The 26682-nt window shown below is 34.2% G+C and overlaps 1 protein-coding gene across 1 annotated transcript in view; it reads left to right on the top strand.

The window, feature by feature from the left end:
* Positions 1–26682, top strand: part of ADAMTS20 (ADAM metallopeptidase with thrombospondin type 1 motif 20) — a 158877-nt gene that overhangs the window by 114413 nt on the left and 17782 nt on the right. Inside the window, exons 29-35 of the mRNA XM_069490737.1 lie at positions 15100–15267; positions 20698–20871; positions 20946–21116; positions 24894–25094; positions 25847–25976; positions 26191–26285; positions 26373–26464. Of these exons, the coding sequence (XP_069346838.1) occupies positions 15100–15267; positions 20698–20871; positions 20946–21116; positions 24894–25094; positions 25847–25976; positions 26191–26285; positions 26373–26464 (1031 nt within the window). The remainder of the gene's footprint in view (positions 1–15099; positions 15268–20697; positions 20872–20945; positions 21117–24893; positions 25095–25846; positions 25977–26190; positions 26286–26372; positions 26465–26682) is intronic.

The raw sequence follows: 26682 nt of genomic DNA, 5'->3' as shown, positions 1-26682 counted from the left end.
ACAAATAAGGATAAACCAGCAAACTATTATGTTTAAAGAATAGGTGTCTTGTGTGTATGGCAAAGATTTATTTTAAAATGATGTAAAAGAAGAAATTTTGAGAAGAGGAAATTTGCTACTTCACTCTGTTGGTTTAATTAGGAGAAGAAAGATTAGCAAAAAACTGCCCCAGTTCTTTTTTAACAAGATAATAAATCCCTAATTTATAATCTTTATCAGTTTCTGTTAAGTTTATTTATTCAGTAGATATTTACATAGCAATTACTGTGTGTTAGACACCACTAGATGTGGAGGATAAAAACGTGAATAGTCAGGACGTATGAGAATTTGTATCACATCAGGTAAAAATAATTAAAACAAGAATACACATATTATCTCTGCCCACACAATCCTGTTAGTGCAGAGGAAAGAGTTTAGGCATGTGGTGGGGTGTGAGATGGCAAAGATTCCTCAAGGACTGAAAAGAGAAAAAATGAATTTTCTTATGCCTGAGTTTAGTTTAATCATTGTTAGCTTTTTCAGATGGTTTAAATATCAATTTGATATTTGGTAAAGAAATCTACTTCTGGAAGTGAGAACTCAATCAAAATCAGTAGAAACTAGAAATGAAATTAAATTTATAGAAAAAAGCTTTATAAAATCAATTTGAGATATTAATCATAAAATATCAGCTATTGAAATACATTTAAATAGATGATTGTCAAATTATTTTTGAGACAAATATTTCTTTTAATGGGATATTTATTAAGAATAAGGAATACTCTAAACAAAACTAGCTGTAAAATATAAATAAAAACATATTTAAAATACTGTAGCAAGCAGTCAGATTTCCACTTTGGTACAATCATTAAAATTTTCAGAAAAAAGGTTTTCTTACAATAGAACCATTTCTACTTCTAGCCTATTTTTTTCAGGATATAAATGTATATTTAGGTAAGTTCACCTCTTGTATTATAGAAAATTTTGCCCATGATAAACCCAAATATAAAAATATTCAATAGGTAGAATCAGAAGGCATTTCATGTCATTAATGATCATTTTTTTTAGGATGTCACGAACTAGAGTGTGATAATTAAAATGTATAAATTATATGTGTAAATGATAATGTGTAAACAGTGTGACTATGTTCTTTCCAGGACACTGCAGGAAAAAAAATTATACTACTACACTAATAAAAAATCACTCCCTATTCTACCAAACAGAGAGAATTCTTATTGTTCCATCTAAGAGAATCCTCTTTATTGTTTATTCGTGGGCCTTAGGAGAATTTTTACATCTAGAAATGAGGATGATAATCAGGCAAGACAACTCCCTCACTCCTGGACATTTCTTTGGTGTCAGGGAGCTGCTCAGATGGAATTCTGTATCCTTGTCAGCATTTCTCTGCTAAAATTGGCAAGGTCTCAATCTCAGATGAAACCAGGAAGAGGCCCTTCTTATCTTTGCTGATCCACAGGGTACCCCATAGAGACAGAACAACACAACAGAAATCTGGAAGAAAGACATCTATTATGTGCAGCTTTCCTTTCTGTGTTATTTTTGTGGGACTAAATATCATTCAACTTTGCTCCATTCAGATAAAGTAGATTGCATATTTAAAAGATCTTTGTTGTATGTATACATTTCAACTTTGTAAAAATGCACCTTTTAAGTAAAAATACTGATGCAACTGAATTTTCTCTCTACTGAGTAGTGAGTATAGAATAGTATTTCAGCTTTTAAATTTCTGGAGCAAAAATATTAAACAATTTGAAGCTTCATAATGTAAAAAAAAGTGTAAAATAATTTAAATAGAAATGCAGAAAGCATCTGTAAGTCTGATGATCTCTATATCAACAAATTTCCCCTTATGGTTTGTTTATTCCTACATAGCATTTATTCACTCCTTATTTCATTCAGGAATTATTTGTAGAAGTGGTTTGTGCCCTTATTAAGTTTAGAATCTTCATTTATAATTTCTTCATTTCAATTACTTTAATGTGTGAGCATATTTTAATAGCAAGTCCATCTATTTTTGCTGATACGTAAACTTTTGTGTGAAAACCATCCTAACATTCAAATACATATTGTGTTAATAAGGTATTCCATTTATTTAGATATGGTAAAGTAGACCATTTAAGATTATAATCTACATTGAGGGTGGGTGCGTTAGTGATTTTTTTGTATTTTATTAAATGTTCTCTCCAAAGTTTTCTGTGTCCCTCTCAAACTGTAAGAATTTTATAGTTATTTTTTAAGTCAAAATGTGAAGAAAATTGTGATTAATAAAACTCAGTTTCTTATAGATTGTGAAGATGTTTCCTTATATTTTTAATATATTTGTTGATGCTTAGGAAAATTCTAGAAAAGTTTTAAAAGAGACTGTTGGAAAGATATTTAGCTCATGGTAATAACAAACAGGTTCGTTGTTTGGAAACCTATTTTATCAGAAACTAAAATTTAAAGGTCTGGGAATGACTTAGGATTTCATTCAGACACCTGATGTTGTAGCAAAAGGGGCAATATAAAATGTGACACTTATTTGTTAATTTTTAAGACTAAAGGACGGCAAATTCCCTTTCTGCAAAATGATGCCCCATAATTCAGGTATGCAGAAATTGCATTTTCTCATTTGAGTAAACAATAATAATGTAATGTTTTCATAAGCCCATATATCTAAATAGTTAAATTGTTGTGATTCTTTTTTTTATTTCAAAATATTACGGTGGTACAAATATTTTTGGTTACATGGATTGCTTTTGTTATGCTTGAGTCAGGGTTATAAGTGTGCCCATCAGCAAGATAGTGTTCATTTTACCCATTAGGTAAGTTTTAGCCTATCTCCTCTCCTCCCCTCCCTGCTACTTGATTTCCACTGAGTTTTACTTCCCTCTATGCACATATGTGCTCATAGGTTAGTTCCAATTTAATAGCGAGTACATGTTGTGTTTGCTTTTCCATTCTTGTAATACTTCACTTAGGATAATGGTCTCCAGTGCCATCCAAATTATTGCAAAAGGCCTTAATTCATCCTTCTTCATGGCTGAGTAGTATTCCATGGTATACATATACTATATTTTGTTAATCCACTCATAAATTGATGGGGACTTGGGGTTGATGCCACATCTTGCATTTGTGAATTGTGCTGTAATAAAGATTCGAGTGCAAGTGTCTTTTTGATAAAATGACCTCTTTTTCCTTTGGGTAAATACCTGATAGTGGGATTGCTGGATCAATGGTAGGTCTGCTTTTAGTTCCTTGAGGAATCTCCATACTATTTTCGATAGAGGTTGTACTAGTATGTAGTCCAACCAACAATGTGTAAGTGTTCCTTTCTCTCCACATCCATGCCAGCATCTATTGTTTTTGGACTTTTTAATAAAAGCCATTCTAACTGGGGTAAGGTGATATCTCATAGTGGTTTTAATTTGCATTTCTCTGATAATTAGTGATATTGAGCATTTTTTCATATGTTTATTGGGCATTTGTGTATCTTCTTAGGAAAACTTCTGTTCATGTCTTTTGCCCACTTTTTAATGGGGTTCTTTGTTTTTTTCTTGCTGATCACCTTAAGTTCTTTGTAGATTCTGCTTCTTAGTCCTTTATCTGATGCATAGCCCGTGAATATTTTCTTCCATTCTGTAGGTTGTCTATTTGCTCTGTTGATTATTTCCTTTGTAGTGCTGAAGCCTACATGTAGATTTCTTTTTGTTTCACTTTCTCATACTAAAACACTTCTTCCTGTACCTTCCTTAAAAACATAAAATAAGAGGTACATGTTTCCATCTGTAATTCTGGAAATGTCTTTAGTCAATCCTTGTATTGACTTGCTATAAAATTCTAGCTTGAAAATAATTTCCTCAAAATTTTTAAGCATTACCTCTTTTCCTCTAGCATTGTGAGCTATTATTGAGAGGTCTGATGTGATTCTGATTCCTGATCTCTGTTATGTGCCCTTGGTTCTGTGTCTGTTCCACTGAAGTCTTTGGCATCTTCTTTTTAGCCCAGTCATTCTGATAGATATTTCATAATGAAGTGACAGTGTTCGTGTGTGTGTGTGTGTGTGTGCGCGCGTGCGCGCGTGTCTATAATTTAGTTTGCTAGGCATTCTGTAAGTCCTTTCATTAAGGACTTGTAGTGAGAAAATTTGTTGTATTATGTCTTTGATAATTTCTATGCAGCCATTTTTTAATTTCTTCTTTCTTGTACTCTTTCTAATTAAATATTGGGATTCTTGAGTTGGTCTTCTAACTTTCCTGTTTTTATTCTTCTTATTTTCTACATCTGTCTTTTTGTTTTACTTGATGTGAAATTTTCTCAATATCCAAACCAACTATTGAATTATTTATTTTAATTACCACATTTTTAATTATAAAAAGATTTTTCTTGCATTCTGGTTGTTTTTATATCATAGTATTCTATTCTTGTTTTGTCTACATTGCATCTACTAGCTCTCTTCTATTAATTACAGAGGGGTTTTTTTTTTTTTTGAGGTTTTCTCTTAATTGTCTCTTTATAAAGACAATTTCAGGATTTGACAAAGGAAGAAAAAGAAAAAGAAATTGAGGTTTAATGTGCCTTTAGACTATTGTGCCAAGCACTGTTTTAGGTTCATTCATACATTATCTCATTTAATCTCACAACCACCCTGAGGTGTAGGTGTTATTATTGCCACAGCTACTGGCAGCCTGAGATTCAAATGTATATCTCTGCTTCCAAATCCCATACCCTTTTTATTATACCATCTCCTATTACCCAGTAGTGAAAATTATGAAACCCTACTTTAAATTTTAACATAAATAATTCATTTTATCTGATTAGGGTAAGAATTTTAAAATTAAGTTCACTGAAATATGAAATTAATTCCTAAAACATTCTTCACTCAACTTGTATTGCATATGGTAAGTAGACATTAATATGTGCAATGGGCAATGAATAGGTGGTGGTCTTTTAATGTCAACTCTGACTTTTCCCTTTTCAAAGCATTCATAGAGCTCATTTATTTCTCATCTGAGAGTTCTCTGTGCATATTCCTGTTTAGACCTTTATAACCCTACTTAAAAGCAAATTTCTTGGCTTTATTTCTGTTAACTCCCACAGCTACCACATAAAACATTTGTAGAAACTTGAAATGGTAAATCCTGCTATTTTGCTGGCACTTGATTTTAAGAATTTTGTAAATGTTACCATAGTAAGTAATGCCTTAAAAGTCAGTATTTTTTAAAAGGTATGCTTTAGTTATTTTTCTGATCTCTTTGCCTTTTTTTATGGTCTACCCACACTGAATAGTTTCCTGCTTTGTTCCATCCAGGAAGTCAGATGCTCATGATTCTGGATGAGGGCTCCCAGGGGTAAGATGGGAGTAGGTTTTTTATAATGGAATGTGCCATACATACTTGCAAAAGCAGGATTTCAGATTGTTGTGATTTGTACAAAAACATCGAGACCAGCCTGAGCAAGAGCGAGACCCCATCTCTACTAAAAATAGAAAGAAATTATATGGACAGCTAAAAATATATATAGAAAAAAAATTAGCCGGGCATGGTGGTACATGCCCGTAGTCCCAGCTACTCGGGAGGCTGAGGCAGGAGGATCCTTGAGCTCAGGGGTTTGAGGTTGCTGTGAGCTAGGCTGACGCCACAGCACTCACTCTAGCCTGGGCAACAGAGCGAGACTCTGTCTCAAAAAAAAAAAAAAATTAAAAAAAAAAAAAAAGATTGGCATTGTGGCCAAATTTTTCTCATGTTTGTATGCTGCAAAGGGATGATGCAAGTGAGTAGGACATCCAAGATCCCTTCAAAACCCAAGGTTTAGGTTCTTTCATAAACTCAAGTGAGGAAAACTGCTTATGGTTTCTCATGTTCAAGCAAGTCCCATTACCCAAATTTAATTACCATAGTGATCATCAGAAAAATTTCCAACCAACTCCCATAATATGTTTAAATGAATGTATCACCAAATTTTATACTTCAGAAAACTCTGAAGTGAATGATGTCTGCCTTAGGGGGCCTGTGAGTGATGTTTATCACGGGGTGGTGCAGGGGGGTGGGGAAAAAAAATATGAAACTATTGTTTTTAACTTGCACTGTTCACTTAATAATTTATCATGAATATTTCCCATATTATTTCATATCATTGTACAAGAAATAATGTATACATTATGAGGACATACTGTATCTAACAAGATATACTGTTAGACTCTTTGATTCTGTAAAACTAAATTGAAAAAAATATATATATATAATAAAAAAATAATAAAAAAATAAAAAAATAATAAAAAAAAAAAAAAAAAAAAAAAAAACATCGAGAAAAAGTAAATTCACAATAATAGCCCCTAAAGAATTGTTAAAATTAGACAAGATTTATGTTATTCTCGTATTAACCATGCCCATTTTTCCATGACACCATATAATTGTAAAGATTCATGTTACTGGATGAATCAAAAACTCTAAACAGGGCCTCTTTGGATGAGTTCCGCTTGCTAAACAGATTTTATAGAGGAGTTTGAAATGTTCACTTCCCTTTGTAGTACACAGAAACTACACTATTAGACATTAAGTTAAGAGAAATTATAAGCTTTAAAGTAATGGCAGATTTTCCTGAGTATTTTTTGCTATAAATGGTGCTTACACTTTTAATTAGACTTACATTTACTATTGCTTCTAGCAAAATAAACCCAACTACAATAATTAATAATTAATTCTGATTTTCTAATATTTATATGTAGAAAATAATAATATATGATAAGTGAATATTTCTGTATAAGATACTTGCATAAGTTACCGAAGCTTTTCTTCAGGTTTTATATTTGAAAGTGAAAGTAATCACAAAACTTTTCCAAAGTTAAAATTGAGAAAATATTATCAATTATTTTATAGTAAATTATCTTTAAATATTACTTCCAATTAAATTAACCAGATGAATTACATTTGAGATCACTCATATTGCATTGCTTAGCCAAGAACTGTAAATCCATTACGAATGTACATACATATGTATATACACACTCAAAAATATATATAATTATTACAATGATATTAATGTAATGAAAGTTTGCTGGCTATGTTTGTTATTAATCATTTGTTTTTTGTCCTTTAAGTTGAAAGTCAAACATGATTGCAAATTAATCTGAGCTTTAAATTTTTAAATGTCTGGAGTTACAATTTTAAATATGATTAGATGCAATGCAATAGAATGAAATATTTCAGTGATAAAGATTTTTAAAACCAAACACTGTCTTGACTTATTAGAGTTGTATAGTCAAAGGATGTCTGTAATAGGTTAGAAAGGAAATTTTCAAACTCCATTAAACTTTAAAACTGTAAGTATAACCTTTCAGGAAGCACTATGAATGGGGTCCCTGTTGATGGATGTAGTATCATACTCCCTGGTGCACATGTGCATTGAGTTAAAGGAACAGTAGCAGTACTATTTTATATAGTTGACATTCTACTCTTAATATGCATATTTTGTCATTTGTTTTTTGTTTTAAACAAAGGGATATCCTACTCTACTATAGCTACTTTAATGTCTTCTCTAATAATTGAGAAGCTCAATTTAAAATATTCCATTCTAGGGAATGAAATTATAAAGTTGTGTAAAACTTTTATCTAAGATTTAACTGTAGTGAAACCTTGTATTTTCCCTTAGATATACAAATATCACTGGCTTCCTGAATATTTAAAAAAATGCTGATTCTGGGGTTAAGATGCAGCCTCTTTATCTTTAAAGAATGTTATAATAGGCTTCTTTAAAAAATGAAACACATACGCATGGATGAATACAAACAATAATGGTTTATTTCTCTGAATATCTCATGTCTGGTCTATTTTGTCCTGAAATTCTATCATTTCCTTACTTAATATGTTGTTTCATACAGTAATCTTTTATTTCATAATAGTGTTCTAAAGACACTTATTCACTAAAACATTGTTTAAAAAATTCTCTAGCAAAATAACTATGATCAAGATTTTTTCATTAAAAAATTTTAACTTTTATACAGAAACATAAGATAGTATAGTTTTAAAAAATGGATCAAAACAACATAAATAGTACATGTTACAATATTGAAAAGTACATTGATACTTTTGGAATTGCCACTTAAGACTAAGGAAAACACAGCTAATCCTCTCAAATTATTCCAAGACAGATGCGCCAAAACCTGATTATCTTTTAACTATTACAATATGTTGGTGTTTAAATCAAAGCCACTCTGTGTTATACATTGTACATTAATGCTTCTTATGCGGTTACATTTGTCTTGATGGAAATGATTTCTGGTTTATAATGATAAGGTGGATTTAGATTTGTAATGCATAATAAGTGTATTTCTGTGAGTTTAGCTCTCCTTAAACAAAAAGGTTGTGTGAACCCTCTTGTCACTCTGTTAGTAGGTTTTCTTTGTCTGCAGAAATTAGCTAATACCTGGCATACAATGAGCAATAGATAGACCTGACACATAGCTGTATGGTCATAAGTGTTTATATTTTCAACAGATGACTTATGGACCTTGCTTTCAGAAAACAAAGAGAATTAAAGTGATATCTAGTATTAAAGTAAATATTTGTTTCTTCATCTGATCATTCGATGACTTCTTCAGGATTATGTTTTGAAAAAATAATCAGAAAATTTAAAAAATTTTGAAAGGCAAAATGAAATTGAATAATAGCACCTCAGTTATTTTTGTTCAGTTTTGTATTTTCTTATTGTCGTTTTTTTTGTTTAATAACATTAGAAAACTAAAATTAAATCAAATGGCTGAGGGAGAAAAATTATGACTATTAAGTTTATGTCTAGTTAGATTATTTATTTATGGTCACTGAAAAACTGAATGCTCTCATTTTTAACCATCCCCAGAATGGTTTTTGAAAAAGCATAACAAATAAAATGTTTGCAATTATATTATCAGATTTTGAAATATTCTATTTAATTTTAAATACTTTTTTCTTTTTTTTTTTTTTTTTTTTGACAGAGTCTCGCTTTGTTGCCCAGCCTAGAGTGAGTGCCGTGGCGTCAGCCTAGCTCACAGCAACCTCAGACTCCTCGGGCTTAAGCGATCCTACTGCCTCAGCCTCCCAAGTAGCTGGGACTACAGGCATGCGCCACTATGTCCGGCTAGTTTTTTCTATATAGATTTTTAGTTGGCCATATAATTTCTTTCTATTTTTAGTAGAGAAGGGGTCTCCCTCTTGCTCAGGCTGGTCTCGAACTCCTGACCTCAAGCGATCCACTCGCCTTGGCCTCCCAGAGTGCTAGGATTACAGGCATGGGCCTTAAATACTTTTTTTCTATCAGCAAATGAATAAGTATGTTAAAGGAGCAGTACTTTAATTGTTATAAGATACTTCTAGTTCTTACCAATTGACCTGTAATAACTAAATACCTTCTACTTATTTTAAACAATGGGATCATTGCTAAATTGACTTGCTGAAAGTCTATTTGGAGAACTGGCAATAATTTAGGCTATGTACAGAATTAATTTAGAATATTATAAATTAAAAACAAGAATTTATATGAGGGAAACGTGTGTGAAGGAAAACTAGGCTTTTCTTTAAAATCCTTCTTAATAATTGATTGTTTATCTTGATAGTCACTAAAATATTTGACGTAAAACTTACAGTTGATGTCAGAGCCCTTTTCTAATATTGTGTTTCTAATACTAATTTTTAAATATTAAATATTGAATATTAGTTTTAATACTCTTAGGGACGTTTGGTTAAAGTTTACATTATTAACATAGAAACAAAAATATATATCTTTATCTATAGATGACACTGTGCAGTAGCAAGTGAAATGGATATTACTATTTTTCTGGCCAAACTTAATTAAAATAGACCATGTGTATAATTAATTCTTACTCTTTATTTCTATTTCACTTGATATTTTATAGACCAAACTTCAGATTTTTTTTTCAAATAGCCAACTAAGGAATATTTATAGCTAAAATTGAGGATGATCATTACTATGTAAAATAACCATTAAATTAGAAATGTATTGTCTAAAATCAGTTCATGAACCACCAGTGGAATCTCTACCATTTTAGAGGAACATTGGTCAGTAAAATAGTACAAAATTCTGTGGTTCATGGTGCATTGGAATTATTTCCTTTTTTTAGAATGGTTCATGATACATTAAATTAGAAACAAATGATTCTGGGTTCTTTCCATTTTTTATGATTTCCTACAATATGTCTTTTCTCAGTAGATTTTATAGTCTGGAAGAGAAAACAGACATAGAACAGATAATTATGGGTATACAGCATATAGCAAAGTAGAAACTCAGGGCACGAAGTCAATAAGAACCATATCTAATCTGGTCTGAGTTGGACATCAGACATCCCCCATCAGAGAAGGGGGGTTTGCAGAGGAAATGAGATGTAAAGTTAACATCAAAAAATATGTAGGGATGAAATGGGGGACAGCGTTTGGGTGGGAGGAAATGACATGTGCAAAGGTCTTGAGCTGGCAATGAGTATTTTCCAGGAAACAATATTCACATATTGACTCTCCATTCACTCTTCTCTGTGTCATCTTCCCCATTCCATTTGCATTATGGGAGACATTTTCGACCTTGTCCTGCCTATAATCAAAGTGATGTTCTGCAGTACTCTTTTGCTTATTGATTCTAATATATATATTTTTACATTTTTCTATATCATTACAAATGTCTTTAGAATTTTCTTAGTTTGTCTAGTTCTCTCTTTTTAAAAAATCCCTTCCTCCTTACCTTGACCTAGACATTTATATAAAATAGGTAATATTTTACCAGTATTACATACGAAAAATGAGGGTCCAGTGGGGTTAAAGAACTTACCTATGGTTACCCAGCTTGTAAAGTCTATAAAAGGCACAATTTATGCATGACTACTGTGTAGTGCTATAGTTACTTTTCAGGGCTACTTCATTACTAGTCAGGGTACATACTAATTCTCCTAGTACCCATATGTTTCCTGCTACAGTCAGAAAGGATACAGTGCCAGATCAATATAAAAATTTATGGAGGCCTTAAAAGACTCAAGCCTTCCATTTCCTAGAACTGGAGCTAAATAAGTTTCATTTCCTTATTTTATTTTGTTTAGTAATTTAACTTTCCTGAATTAAATTAAGCAACAAGACTCCCACAAATAAAGTCCATTCATTAATTCTTCTGTGGTATCTTTATATATAAACAAACAAAATAATCCGCACCTCAAATAACAGAAGTAATCTTCTTCTATAATTATATACAGCTTTTCTCCAAAAATAAGAATATACTTGTTCCAAAGTTAATCATATCAGAGGGGACTAATTAATTCCAACTCTCCATCTTGGAATGGAAAGTACCAGCCAAACTCAACAACTCTGGAGATTCTGTTAAAGTTTTAGGGCTTGCAAATTGTACATTTGTTTCAAATGCCCTGTTTTTTCATAAATAGACATTTGTGTTCACCTAATGTATAAGAATTGTCATTTCAGGGTACTTGTATGTTTATTAGTATCACCACTTCTGAAGTTAGTTGTGTTCTGTATCTACTTGTTCACTGCAGTCATGGAAAAAACCTGAGTTTAAGACTATGTCGATTAAGGGACATAGAAGTGATTTTCAAGAAAAATTCTTTAAATAGGAATGCTATAAATGAATTATACAGCATTAATAAACCTTCAGGGTATAGGATAGTGTTAGGGATGTAAAACGGGGGGGGGGCGGGGGGTGGAAACAAAAAGTTGCCAGGGTAGTAGAAGAAAGAACTGCCATGTTTGGATGTTCCTACCAAATGGGCTATTTTGTGGAATCTTTACAACTCAGAAAGAGCTGCGGTGTGAGAGGAGGGTAGCATTTCACTACTTGTTTACTCTGTGGCTGCCTCATTCCAACTAAAACATAATTCTTTGAATAACACGTTCTCTTTTACTTTAGAGAAATTCCCACATGGAATTCATCACACATGATAAAATATTGTACTTATTCCTCTTTAGATCTTGAAGAAAGACAGCTCTACTTTTAAAAATGTATCCCAAACATAATTTATTGTATAATTCTTTGATTTTGTATTTTTTCTGTCATTACTAAAGGACTTTGAGTTTATTAACCAATGAATATATTTTGTGGTATTTAAATTGTTTAAATAATTTTAGAGTTTAATAAAAGCATTAATAACAACAAGTTGCTTATATCAGAAATCAACATCAGTTATCAGCTGATATTTATTACACATGCCAATTTGTAGGTGATATGGGTGATCTGAAAGGACTTGACCTTCAGGAGGCTGGGTAGGTAAAGCATGTGACAAAAGGAGAAAATGATGAAGTGCTAAAAACAGGGTGGGACTCAGAAGAGTTCAGAGAAATGAAATATTGTTATGTATTTACCCTAGACATGGGACTGGCCCAGGGCTGTAAGTGTAAGTAATATTTACAAAGTACCCGGAGAAGTGATTAGTCTAGGTAATGGAAATAACAGTTAGGCCCTGTTGTTGAGTGACTATGTCACATTACAGCAATTGTAGTATGCCTAAATAGAGCAAAGGTTACATAATAAAAAGTGGCAGAATATAAACTTGCAAAAGTATGTTGACTAAAATTTGGTGGACCAGGAATGCAAGGAAGAGTGTAAGTTTTAGTTTGCTATTAAAGACAATAGAGAGCCATTGTCAGTTCTTGAGCAAAAAACAGCAACATTTAAAAAATTATGTTTAATAATATTTTTATGTTTGTAAAATATGCTCTCAAAATATGAAATACAAAAATATGACATGAAAATATGTTGATAAAAATAGTTTCATATTTAAAAATAGTCTAGAATAGACTAATAACAGACTATATTAGTCTAATAGATTAAAATAATAAAAAAGAGAAAGAATCAAAGATGACCTAAAGTTATAATTATTGTAGGAGAATATTCCATTTTACAAAGAATAATCTTAATTTTGACAATGTAGTACACATGCACATTTAAATTTCATTCATATATATTGCTTAGAGAAGAAATATATTGTTGAATTCTAAAGTAGAATCTTGCATTTAATCTGTCTCTTACAGTGCATAGTTTTCTAAGTGAATTGACCATTCTTATCAGAAATATCAACAATTTACTGTATATTTACAGTTATTCTTGGATTCTTGGCACTGTAAAAAGAACTGTGGGAATTTTACAAAGCAGACACACATGGGCAATGTGTAGATAAGGTATATCAAACAAATACATAAGATCATCCATCTTTGTCCAGCAAAAAACATACTTCTCCTTCAAGACTGAGTTTAAATATCACCTTCTCCTTGGGTGCTTACCAAATATCCCAGAAAGAAATGGCTACTTTCCATGAATTTCTTAATTCCATTATATTTTTAATTGTATAATTTTAATATTATTTAGTATCTTTCAGTGATTTTGTTTTTCTGATCTTCACTGGGTTTAATATTACTTAAGACCTACTCTGGCATAAGCCATTTCATAGACGGTCTGTGTCATTTAGATTATAAGGACTTTGAGTATAAATATATCAAGGGCAAAAGCAAGAGATGACATTTAATGAATCTGCACACAAATACCGACAATAATTATTACTCAAGTGGGCTAACAGGAAGAGTAATAATTGCTTCCTTTGTTCAAAAGGTCACAATTCAAAAGTAAGAAAAATAATATACATCTGAGGGCCAAAACATTCTTCCATGTGTGAACATGTATGCACTCAAAGTAATTAGCATACTCCCTTATAATATGTGTTTGATACTTTATAATATTTGATTTTTTAGTGTACAATATGTTATACTCTTTGAAAAATAAGCAATGAAGGTAAGAAATAGGCAGTAAAATGCCCAAGATAAGTGGCCAGAGAAGAGTAGAGCATATAGGTAGGTCTAAATCACCAGGAGGAAAGAATGTTGTTTTAATACAATATATGAAGATCCATTAGAGATTTTCACAGAACCAAATTTGTTCTAAGTGGCACAGAGAGGCTTTAAGTATTAATGAGGGGAGGAGAGAGAGAATATGTAGGATATGATAACATTAAGTCTTAATAATCAAAGTACTGAGTTAAATTAATTGCCTACACAAATGGGATATAGCATTGCCGATAACATAAAAAGGCAAATTACCCCGAAACGATTTATTTTTAAAAGTTTAAAGTATTTTAAGCATCTAATGATCTGTGTAGATAGTCTAATAGTCTGTGAACTCACAATATACATAAAATGCATAATATATTATCTAACGTTCTCAGAACTCAGTATATGTTTCTAAATGAAACCATATGTCATCAGCTGTCTCAGAGGAATGAGAAGAGTTGTCTGGACTCCATTTCTTTTTTGCTTAACTTTGCCCTTGCGCATATGTGATTATCTTCATTTTATAAATAAAGAAACTGGGGCTTGGACGAGTGATGAAAGGTGCCTTATGTCACCCCACAGCAAGTGGCAGAACTGCTGCCCAATGCCTGCGCCCACGTTCTTTCCACCACACTGCACTGGCCTCACCCAAAAATGGCAACTGGATGAAAAATGAAGCCAAATCATTGTTTAATCTATATTTATAAAAGACTTTAGGGTTTTTGTTTGTTTTACTAAGTGTATTAGAGGGTTGATAGTAGAGAGAGACATCTTCCAACCTGATGCAAAAGACAAACCTGAAGTGAATTACACTTTAGGGAATACAATTCCTGCTTTCTCAATCACAGTTTCCTGCACTGAGAGACTACTCAATATTTTTTAAACACAGGCAACATACTTTGCAATGTGGAAAAGCATATGGCGATAAAAACAGAATAGATGTTGACTCTCTTTACAAAATTTAAAGCAAGTTTTATTGGATGATGCATAATAAAAGGAGTTAGTTGAAAACAGTCTTTAACCTTAAAAGATCTAAAGCATTTATGTGCCAGAAGAATGCCTGGTATATTATAGACAATCAATACTTTTTTGTAGAATAAATTACAAAAAAGTAATCATATTACCTTATGATAACATCAATTGATGGTACAAAGCAGATTGGGAAATTTCAACTTTTCTCTAATTAGAAATACTGGAGTATATCTTAATAAAAATATCAAAGCATTGATGTTTTATTTCATTTTATACTTCTTGAAGATAAAATTAAAGTAATCAAGAAAAAAATGAGTCAAATGCATTTGTATTTCTTTTCTAGTGCTCAGCTTCCTGTGGTACAGGTATAAAGTACCGTGAAGTGCTTTGTATCGACCAATTCCAAGCGAAATTAGAAGAAAAGTATTGCAGCCATCTACAGAAACCTCGAACTCACAAAGCTTGTAGATCTGTTAGATGCCCTTCATGGAAAGCCAACAGATGGAAGGAGGTATGTGATGTATTTTATAATGACATATATATATTTTGTTTACATAGTAAATCTTAAATCATTCTTTATGTTTTCAATAACCTTGAATGTTTTACTCCTCTAAAATGTACTTTATTCTGTTATACACTTTTTGCCACTATGTCCTAAATGAATACTGTACAGTGTTAACACACTTGCAAAGTCTATAGTTAAATAACAAATTACTCATTTGATTTTTGTGGCTATAGACTTTATAAGAAGTTTTGTCACTGAACATTAGCAGTATTTGGCAGGTGGGGGTGGGGGGATTACTGATAGTTATAACACTATTCCTGGTAATCTAACGTAAAATATATATGATGATGCATTTAGTAACTGCCTTGTTTCCACCCCCAAGTCTTGGATTTGAGCTAAGCTTGCACCCTGGAGAGAGAACTCGTCCAGACTAGGTTGTCATAGGAGTTTGAGAGTTAGGGAGGTGTCAGAGTGAGATAACCTAGGTTGGCCTAGAGTGAAAAGATTCAGTAAAAATCCAGGCTGAGAATTCAGTTTGTGAAAGAAAGGTGATTAATACTAGCCTGGCATGCTCAGGGAGGACAGCTCAAAATCTAGATTGGGGTAGGCATGCATTTGAAAGTGGTTGTCAAGCAACACCAACTTGGGAAATATTGACAAGGCAAATGCCGTAAATGAAGTCAGAGACGTTAACTGGAGTAATTTCCTAAGGACCAATTTCAGCAGGGCTAGGCTTTCTACACAGCCGCCTGGCTGCTCTCAGTAGTTCCTCAGGGGGCTTAACCATTTCTTAAAGGGCCCGGTCCTGCAAAGGGAATAGAAGCCTATCATCTGCTCAGGGAACTTCCTTATCTCTGTCAGGTGTTTAAGGTATGTCTGTTAGGGAGCTGGAGGAAACGGGTTCCCCTGGGCTCCTAAGTCATTATCTCTTTGAGCTCAGCACCTCATTGCAGGGCACTCAGCTTTTGAGTAGCATTAATATCAGTGCATTATTGGTACTGAATAAAAGGTTCTCAAATTGAGGAAAAATCTCAAATTTCTTGTAGAAGAGGCAGCCTCTGACAAGTGTTAATGTATTGGGAATTGTGGTTAATGTTTGACTGAAAACTAGTTAATGCATATCTGTTTTTCATCACACACACACACAAAGATATATTCTTGAGCGTTTGCTTCTACATTAAATTCTGGTCAAGTAAATAAATTATTATTCATGCTTTAGCAGACACCATGATGTAAAAGATCTCCCCATTAACTTGTTTTATTTAGTAAATGTCACTGTTACCTAAGTTGTTCCAGAAGGAAAGACTGGCTCCATCCTGTCTTCTCTCTTTTGCTTCCACAGTTAGTCACTCAGCAGGCTCTCTCAATTCTCCCATCAAAGTAGCTCTTGAATCTCCTTGCAGCCACTGTGGTCTAGTTCAATTGTTCATCATCCTGTGTTCCCAGGCCTGCGACAGCCTTGCAACACATATTTTGGCCACTATTTACTTTCAAACAGTGTGGACTCTAGAAGGACTTGGATATGTTTGTGTCACTTAATCTCTTAGTCATGGATGACTAACCTTTGTTCTCAGGGGGTAAGACTGAAACCTAACCGTGCTTCTTCAGCTTTATCTCAGGCCAATGTCTTTTTTCTCTTAGAGACAATGGATATCTTGATCACTGGGCACCAGGCTTTGCATCTAGCTAAACACATCTCACTTTGAATACCGTGATTGCATTGCAAAAGGACTCACCATCTCTTAATTTATTATATCTGTCATATTGTGGGTTTTTTTCCAAGTGGAGGTTTGCCTTACGTTATCTGGACAGAGGTGTGGCAGAATAACTGCGAAGTAGCTTTGCCCAAGAGGGTGAAACACCATAATGGCGCTGAGCAGGAAAGTCACAGATCCGCCCAGTGTGCAGCAGATAGCTCCGAATTCTGGCCTCAGGCAGGAGCCACGGGGGGGTGGGAGTGGAAGTGGGAGAGACTTTTTGCTTGTTGGCCCCCAACATTCCTGTTGATCCCAAAGATTCTTTTGCTGCCGTGCAGCTGCTGCAGCTGCTGTGGTTGGTATTCATGAGGACACATTCTGACCCTTAACCTCCAGCCCCACAACAGTGAACCTATCATCAGTGCTAACCAATTGGCCTTCGCTTACCACCAAATGTGAACTTATATAAGATCCACTAAAGAAACGTATCTCAGGGGTTTCAAAGACACAGATATGAATATTCAAGGACTATAAAAAACAGACACTTTTGTACAGAGTCTGCTTTCTTCTCTTTCAGTTGGTTTTCCTTGTCCTAGAAGTTAGCTGCGTTCACCCACACAGTCCCCCAATTTCTGGCAGAAACAAATGACCACTTGTGAAGTCATTGGCTTTTGATTTATTCTATATAAAGGACCCACATGAAGTTAACAATTGCAAGCTGTTGCTGCACTACATATAATAATGTATTCAACAGAAGTGTAATTTCAGAGGTAGTTACAAGATAATCACTGGTTGCTGCTTTATTCTGATTGTAAAAATTGTAACATAGCTTTACTATAATACTCACTCTTAAAAATAATTCCATTTTATTACTATTTTACATGATGCCTCAAATGTAAAGACTCGTTTGGTAAATTGTGACCACAGAGGTGCTCAAATGAGTTTTGAAGGAACACTCTTCCTTTGGTATTTGATATCTTTTTTAAAAAAAATGAAAGGATTTAGTAATGCATTTTAATGACTGCTGCTAAACAGGAACAAACATTGCTATGCAGGGCCATTTGTCCTCTGTGTCCATATGTATATCCTTAGATGCAAATTAGATACTTGAATCATTTAAAAAGAAAAAAATCATCTTCATCCCCCAGCCCCACTTCCTGGAAGCAAGGGGATTTTTTTTTTTTTTCATTTAATTTTATCTATTTGAGAATACCAGCTTCTCTTGTAAGTTAGAGTTTTTAAGGCTAGCATGGTGCTGAATTCCTCATTGTCTCAGGCCCCATCTACTTAGTTAAGTGCCATCCAAATGCATAGTCTCTATGTTCAGTAAAAAGCAAAATTCTGAATTCTCACCTCCCCTTGATCATAGCAAACCTGCTAAATAACTTAGCTTAATTACATTTCTATGTTTTCAAAAATTTCTGACATATACATATATATTTTATAATTTAAAAAACAGTAAAGCTTAATTTTTTTAAGTCCCTAAAGCCCTCAACCAAGAACCTAGAATCTCTTCATCTCTATCCAGAGGGTACTCAGTGATGTTTCTACTGGTGAGTGTAGACTGGGACTCAGGGACAGGGAGGGTGACTTCCTGCTCTAGGTCCAGTAAACCATGACTCTCAATCTTTGCTAGCTAGTGAAATTCTGTTTTTGCGTTGCAATGCTGCCTGTTAACCGTCTTCCTTTATCATCTTTCTTGACATTTACGATGACCTTTCTTTGGATAGGCTGAGGTGACTACCACTCTGATTTGAGGCATGTGTCAAATTTTTCAAGGCAAAAATAATTGTATCTCTGTAAGAAAGGTGAAAAAATGGGAAGGGGAAGAGAACAGAAAGGGACAGTCACTTTCTGACACCATACCAAAGACTTCTTTATTCCTCACAACTGTTGATATTGCTATATTCATTATGCAAATGCAGAAACAGCAGCTTAGAGAGGTTAAGGAGTTTGTGCAGATCATAGGGCAGGAAGTGATGGGGGGCAGAAGTTTAAACACAGCTCCATTTGAGCTTTTCCCACTGTGCTAGTTATCATGATTATTTCATTATTATCATTATATGTTAACTCATCATTATATTTCCTTAGTAACATATTGCTCCCTCTGGCCAAGAAGGACACATGAAATCAACCCATCCAGGCTGTCATTGCATTACACAGTCAGTAGAAATGTAATTTCTATGTTGTACTGAATGCATTGCAAGCTTATTTATGTAAAAAAGAAGTCTGTTGCATAAGTATAAGATATATATGGATTTCACTGGTAATGGGTAAATAACTGAGGGTTTAGTTGGTCACATATTAAATATGATGGAGTTGCTTAAATTACTAGCAATAAATTAGGCTCCATTAATAGAAGGATAGTTTACCTTTTGGGGCATTAACATATCCTGGTCAGATATTTGGAGCAATGCCTGTTTGGAAATACACGCTATAAGAAAATTCTTGATATTTTTCCAAATCCCCAGAGAAGAACAATCAATTGTTAGCAATTGGTAGCAATTATGGTGTATCAGTCCTATAGTGTTCTGTTGTGAGTAACAAAAGCCCTGATGTTATTAGCAGTCTAAACCACAAAAACCTTTATTGTTTATATAATAAAAGCAAAGTGTTTATTTAATTTTGATTCAGCAGCTCCACAGTATTAGAGTGCTGGATTAGCATTTCAGAGATTTTGTTAGTCAACCCCTAATGGTCATAAAATGGCTGCCACTGTTCCAGTCCTCACATCTTCATATTTTCTTACATGAAAATAGATATATATTTGTTTTACATTTATAAGGAGGACAGATTCTGGACAATGGGTAAAAGTTGAAAGAATATTTCAGTTTTATATAAGAGAGTATTTGCTAACATTGGAGATATTCCAAAAATGGGACCACTGCTTTCAAGATATAGTGGACATGCCCAGAATGAAGCTATGTAAACAAACCCTGGGTAAATTTGATGGTCACTCATTCACTATTGCTATAGACGGGATTTCAGAATTGAAGAGAAATTAGGATTAGTTGTTCATAGTGTCTCTTTTCACTCAAAATATTATACTACTGCTAATACTACCACTACATTGTTGATTCCATAATTGTGAATAACTGACTATAATGAAACCAAAACCTTATCCATAAGAAATTGTAAGCAATGTATCAAGAGAGAAGACCTCACTATTTACATTTTAAATAATTATTTATTAAATAATAGAGTGAGTCAGCCTTGATGAACCTATTTCTGCAATGCACACTCTTAACTTTTTTTTATCTCTGCTCTATAACAGCTACAATGCCTACAGTACCTGTGGATTTTGCTAAAATTTGCCTATCCACTTCCACTGTCAAGTCTTTGAAGCACCACTGCATACAGTTTTGTTTATGCATATGTAGGATATTTGGCTGATTTTTCTGTCTGAATTGAGTTCAAGTTAGTGCATTCCAGTCAATTACTTGTGTTATGCTCGCGTCTATAGCTGTACGATGCCTTCACATTCATAAAATAGATTTTCTAAAAAAGACAAAATTAAACATGTTTAAAGATATGTAGTTCCATAAAGCTGTCAAAATAAGGGATGTGTATTTTGGAGTTACAATGTACCTTGGGAAGCCATTCCAGGAAGCCACTTAAGAGTGGGTAATGGTGTCTTTACTGCATACACAAGCACAGGAGGAATTGGCTCTACTTGCCTATTTTTATATAATTTGATATTTATTTGCTAATTGTTCAAATCATCTGGTCTCCTTTGTAGTGTTCTGTGACCTGTGGCTCTGGAATTCAGCAAAGGGATGTGTACTGCAGACTGAGAGGTGTTGGTCGGGTTGCTGAAAAAATGTGCGATCAGTCCACCCGGCCTTATTTTCAGAGGCAATGTTGGCATCAGGACTGCGTGCAGTACCAGTGGATGGCGGGAGAGTGGCTGGATGTGAGTATTAACAAGTGAACTTTCAACGACACTGAATATAAAAATGTTTCATTCATTTTGTCATTGCATTCTAGTGTTCAACATCATGTAAGAAAAAAGAGACCCATCGGCTAGTGAAGTGCATTGATGCACAAAACATCCAAGTGAATGAAAGTTTCTGTGATCCTTCAACCAGACCTCTTTCAATCAAAAAATGCAAGAATCCTCCCTGCAAGTATGTCGTGGTAACAGGAGACTCATCCCAGGTAAGGCAAAGAAAGGAAGCTGAGAATTTTTGCTTCTGGAAAAAAACCACTGGATCTAAAAATTGATGCAGCTGAAACTATGTCTAAAATTTGACTCTGAGGATGGATGATAAGTATGCATATCAATCTAAGGAATGAGACCACTAACAGTTGAATGGTGCAAACAGAGTAACAGTAAAATGTATGTCAAACTCTAGTGCAAGTTTGAAGTGTCAGTTGGTTCCAACTGTGAAACCAACCACCAGGAACGTTTAGCAAACTGGCCCTGCATAGTTGCCCACTTTTAATAAACAGGTTTTTTGAGGTGTAATTGACAAGCCATGAGCTTAACATATTTAAAGTGCACAGCTTATTAATAAGTTTTAACATATGTACACACCCATAAAACCAGCACCATATTCAAAATAAAGAGCATCTCCATCAGCCCCAAAAGTTTCTTCGTGCTACTTTATAATCCTTTCCCCTCCCCTCTTTTCCTTCCCACCTCACAGGTCACCTCATCTGTTTTCTATACTGTACTTTATTTATCAGTTGATGGACATTTGGGTGGATTTCACTTTTTGACTATTATGCTGCTAGGAACATTTGTGTACAAGTTTCTGTGTGGACATATGTTTTCAATTCTCTTGGGCAAATACCTAGCAATGGAATAATTTCTGGGTATTATGATAACTCTATTTAAATTTTTGAAGAACTGCCAAACTGCTTTCCATAGTTGTGACACCATTTTTCATTCCCATTGGCAATGTATAAGGATTCCTATTTCTTCATATTGTCACCAGCATTCGTTATAGTTCATCTTTTATGAAATATAATCATCCTAGTGTGTATGAAATGGTATCTCATATGTTGGAATTGCATTTCTCTAATGATTCATGATGTTAAATATCTTTGTATGTGCTTTTTAGCTATTTGTATACCTTCTTTATAGAAATGTCTTCAAATTCTTTGTCCATTTGCATTTGCCCATTTTTATAGGGTCATCTGTCTTTTTATTGTTGAATTGTAAAGTTCCTTATATATTCTGGGTACCAACTTTTGTCAGTTACATTACATGCAAATATTTTCTCCCATTCTGTGGGTTGTCTTTTGTGTGTGTGTGTGTAGAGTAACTCTGTCAGATACAGAGTAACTCTGTCACCCTGGCTAGAGTGTTGTGGTGTTGTCATAGCTCACTGCAACCTCCAACTCCTGGGCTCAAGTGATCCTCCTGCCTCAGCCTCCTGAATAGCTGGGAATACAGGTGTGTACCACCATGCCTGGCTAATTTTTTCTATTTTTAGTAGAGACGGGGTCTTGGTCTTGCTCAGGCTGATCTCGAACTCCTGAGCTCAAGCAATCCTCTTGTCTCGGCCTCCCAGAGTGCTAGGATTACAGGTGTGAGCCACTATGCCCAGCCTTCCCTTTCTTGATAGTATCCTGTGATGCACAAATGTTTTTAATTTTGATGAAGTCAAATTTATTTTGTTTTTCATTTTGCTTTTTTGTGCTTTAGGTATCATATCTAAGAAACTATTGCCCATTCCATGATCATAAAAACTTACACCTATGTTTTCTTCTGAGACTTTTATAATTTTAGCTCATACGTTTGGGTCTTAGATAGTTAGTGACTTTTCTGAACTAACTATAAAATCTATATTCTTTGTTACATGTGGTCACTGAAGTCTCTGCTCACTTAGTTTAGTTGTCAGATAATGACTGGAAAGTGATTTCCTTAATTTTCTGGAACCAATAATCTCCCAGCCTTTGCCAAGGGCCTCTATCTGTGTGTTGGGCAGGGTGTGTTGCGGGGGGCAGGGTGGAATTTCAATACTGAGCCAGGCAGTTGACAATTCTTCCTTGATTTTAACTTCCTGCTTATATAGAGCCTGGAGGTCAGCCAGAGGTGAGACTGCAGGCCCTCTGCAGGTGCTTCTGGGCATGCAGACAGCCCTGGACATGTATTCAACCTGAAGCATGTCCATGGCCTTCTACATTCCTATGAATATATTGGAGCTTTTTAAGGCCCTGATGGACATCTTATTCCCTGTCTTTTCCTTTTAAGCTTTTTGGCTAGCCGATAATTGACACAACCAACCATTACTCACTACCATAGAAGCTGTAAAGTAAAACAATGGCTTCTAATTGAATGCAACAAATGCCCTCAGACTTTTAGCACTGGGCAAGTCAGGTCATATAAAGACAACCTTGCAAGTGGGATCTTCTAGAAAACCACTAAACTATTCAAATAATGACAATTCTCTGGAAAGGAGGCTTTGAGTGATGCCTAGGCCTGTTCTTCTGCTGGTGGCTGCCAGGCTGCGGGTTTTCACCATGATCCCAGGGCTATTGATTTTCAGGGCTACCATAGAGCTAGAAAGGAGAGAATGGGAATAGGGCTCGTGAAAGCACCACAAAGATTGCTCTTACCAAGATTTAGCTATATTTCTTGAATAAATGCCTCCTAGATTGCTGCAAATCTTTGATTAATTTCCAGAGTTCTAAAACAGTTGATGTGACAAATTTTGCCCATTTTCTCTTTGCTGTTATAGAAGAGAGAATTTTTAGATGCCCTTACTCTGCCATTTTCACTGATGTCATCTCTCAGGATATGTTTTGATGGATGGGTTTTTCTCTTCCTTATGGGTCTTATTTTCCAGCTTCTTTGTACACCTGTTAAATTTTTATTGCCTGTCAGACATTATGAATTTTTCCTTTTTGGTTATTGGATATTTTTTATTCCAACACATATATATTTTGAACATTGTTCTGGGTTCCATTTATTTTATTTGGAAGCAGTTTGGCTCTCACTTGCCTTGCTCTTAAGATTTGTTAGGTGAAATCAGTACATTGTTCAATCTGGGGTTATTTATTCCTCTCTACTATGGTAAGACCCTTCTGGGTACTCTACCTATTGCCCCATTATAAAAGGTTTCCCAGTCTGGCTGGAGAAAACAGGCACTATACTTGGTCCTGTGTGAGCACTGGATACAGTAACTTCTAAACTTTTTGGTTGTTTCATTGCCTGGCTTTGGTTGGTATCCTCACAGGTATATATGCACTGGGTTCTGCTGTCTCCCTTTCACTGTGGCAAGACCTGGAAAGTCTTTCAAAGCAATAGGCTAGAACAATTACAGGGTCACTTTGTTTCCTATCCCTCGTGGATCACTATCCATTATTGTCTAATGTTGAATGTCTGAAAAACCATTGTTTTATCTATTTTGTACAGATGTTTTGGTTATGTAAAGTTAGAAGACAAATCTATTCGTATTTATTCATTGTTATTCCACTTTTGCTAGAAGCAGAAGTCAATTTGTCCATTTTTGGCCTAAGGCTTTAATTTATATCTAAATCACTTACCTATTTTAATCAAATGGTATTAGACTTTACATTATATGTATTAAGATAAACGTATGCTAACTTATACATAACTAATAAGCTGAGGCCAAATAGTGTCCTTTATTTCAGGTAAGAACCCCTAATATGTTTCATTTTTCCAGAGCTGTGTGTATTAGAATACACAGTTTCATTCAACTAAGACATTCTTAGTAGTATAATGGAAAAAATATACATAGGTACTACAGGTCGAAAATCTAGCCTGAATCTGAGTCATTTCCATTTATTGGTACAACTCTGGGAAAGATGCCTAATGTCTTTGAACCTTTGTTTATTCATCTGCAAATAAGGCTAATGAAATAGGATTGTTGTAGAGATGACAAATTAAGCATCTGACAAATATTAATCCCTGGCTAAATATAAGAACATCGTCTTCTCTCCTTGTAATTGTGTATTTTTCAGTGTGCAGGTAACTGTGGATTTAGTTACCAACAAAGGATTACATATTGTATTGGGATCCGGTCTACTAAGAAACATAAGCACCATCAGCTCTGGCCTATAGACTATCGAGAATGCCCTGTGATGCCTTCCTCTCAGGTTTACAAATGCAATGTTAGGAGCTGTTTGCGTGTGGCCACTTGGAAAGTTGGAAAATGGAGCAAGGTCAGTGTATAATTATGAATTTAAAACTTTATGAATAAGACCTTCTAGGTGTAGGATGCTTGGTGATCTAACTAGATCCTCAGAGGTATCTCATATCCCTATTGTCTAAAAGCCTCTTTATCAGTTATTTGTATAAATATCTTATCTCTCTTTCTATACTTGCTATAACTTGCGTAAAGCAGAGACCGTAACTAATATTTATTTCTATTCCTCAGAGAACCTTGCATAGTGGCTTGCACTTTGAGCAGCTGCTTAAGAGATATTTATTGATTAAGTGAAGAAGTAAACAAATCTAACAGATGAGTAATAAAAGTTTTTTACACTCTATTCTGTTCCCAGTTTCACTGATGGAAAGCAAGTAGATGTTACTTTGCAAGACTGGCATATAACTTAATGAGAAAAAAACTCACAGTAGTCTTAATAACTATCTTAATAACTTAATAACTATCATTAATAACTTAATAACTATCAGGTTAATGTTTATTAAGTATTTACAATGTACTGTTCCTATAACTGCATAAAATAAATTAAAGGAAGCCAGTAATTGAATAATAATAGATTTAGGCTCATGACTAAGGATTTTTCTCACTTGTGATGTTCTAGCCTCTAGCATATTTTTGCATCTTCAGTGGTACTAGCCACTATCAATCCTCAATTTGCTCCAAAATGACCTCGTCTGAGAGAAGGAGGCTTAGATTTACTGGTTTATTATTTATTATATAGTTTACCTTCAAATTTTACTCTGTTCATAGTGCTCAGTGACTTGCGGAATTGGGATAATGGAGAGACAAGTGGAATGCATGGCTGAAAATGGTCAATCCAGTGACTTGTGTTTAAAGCGTTTAAAACCAGAAGCTCAAAAGAAATGTTATGTCAATGACTGTAAGTAATAGACTTCAAAAATATACCTAGCACCTAAGTTTTCCTGAGAAGTTTTAGTTAAAATGTGACAATAAATATTTGTATTAATAGTAGTCACACGCTCCACAAAAGAAAGTGTCAGATTTTCAGAGTGTAGCAATGTTTGTATGATTAAGATCATGCTGTGTTTGTAATTTCTTCTGTGTTGATAAGTTCTCTTAACTTGTCTTTGAAGGTAAATCATTTACCACCTGCAAAGAAATACAAATGAAAAACAACATCACCAAGGATGGTGATTATTACCTTAACATTAAAGGAAGAGCAATAAAGGTATTACGAAGACAGTTCCTATTTGATTTTAACATTGACCATTAACTTTAGAGAAAGCTTTTCTGGACATTTGCATTTTTCCTTTAGATCCATTGTTCAGGCATGCACTTGGAGAATCCCAAAGAATATTTATCACTGGTCAAAGGTGAAGACAACTTTTCTGAAGTGTATGGCTTTAGGTACGAGCTGTGTTTTGGTCTGTCTGTGCATTTTCATGTTCCTTCAAGAGAATTAGAAGCTCTAGCCTTCAGAGTGATACTGGAATAGCTTGCACATGAGATGAATAATTTAGGAGCAGATGGATACATTAGGACCTAAGCTAGATGTTATCCATACCTGTTCAATAACAAAGACTTGAGGCAGGGCATGGTAGCTCATGCCTGTATCCCAGCACTTT

This window comes from Eulemur rufifrons, chromosome 16 (genome assembly GCF_041146395.1).
Source record: "Eulemur rufifrons isolate Redbay chromosome 16, OSU_ERuf_1, whole genome shotgun sequence".
Classification (NCBI taxonomy): Eukaryota; Metazoa; Chordata; class Mammalia; order Primates; family Lemuridae; genus Eulemur; species Eulemur rufifrons.
This window is presented reverse-complemented; position numbering and strand designations above follow the sequence as displayed.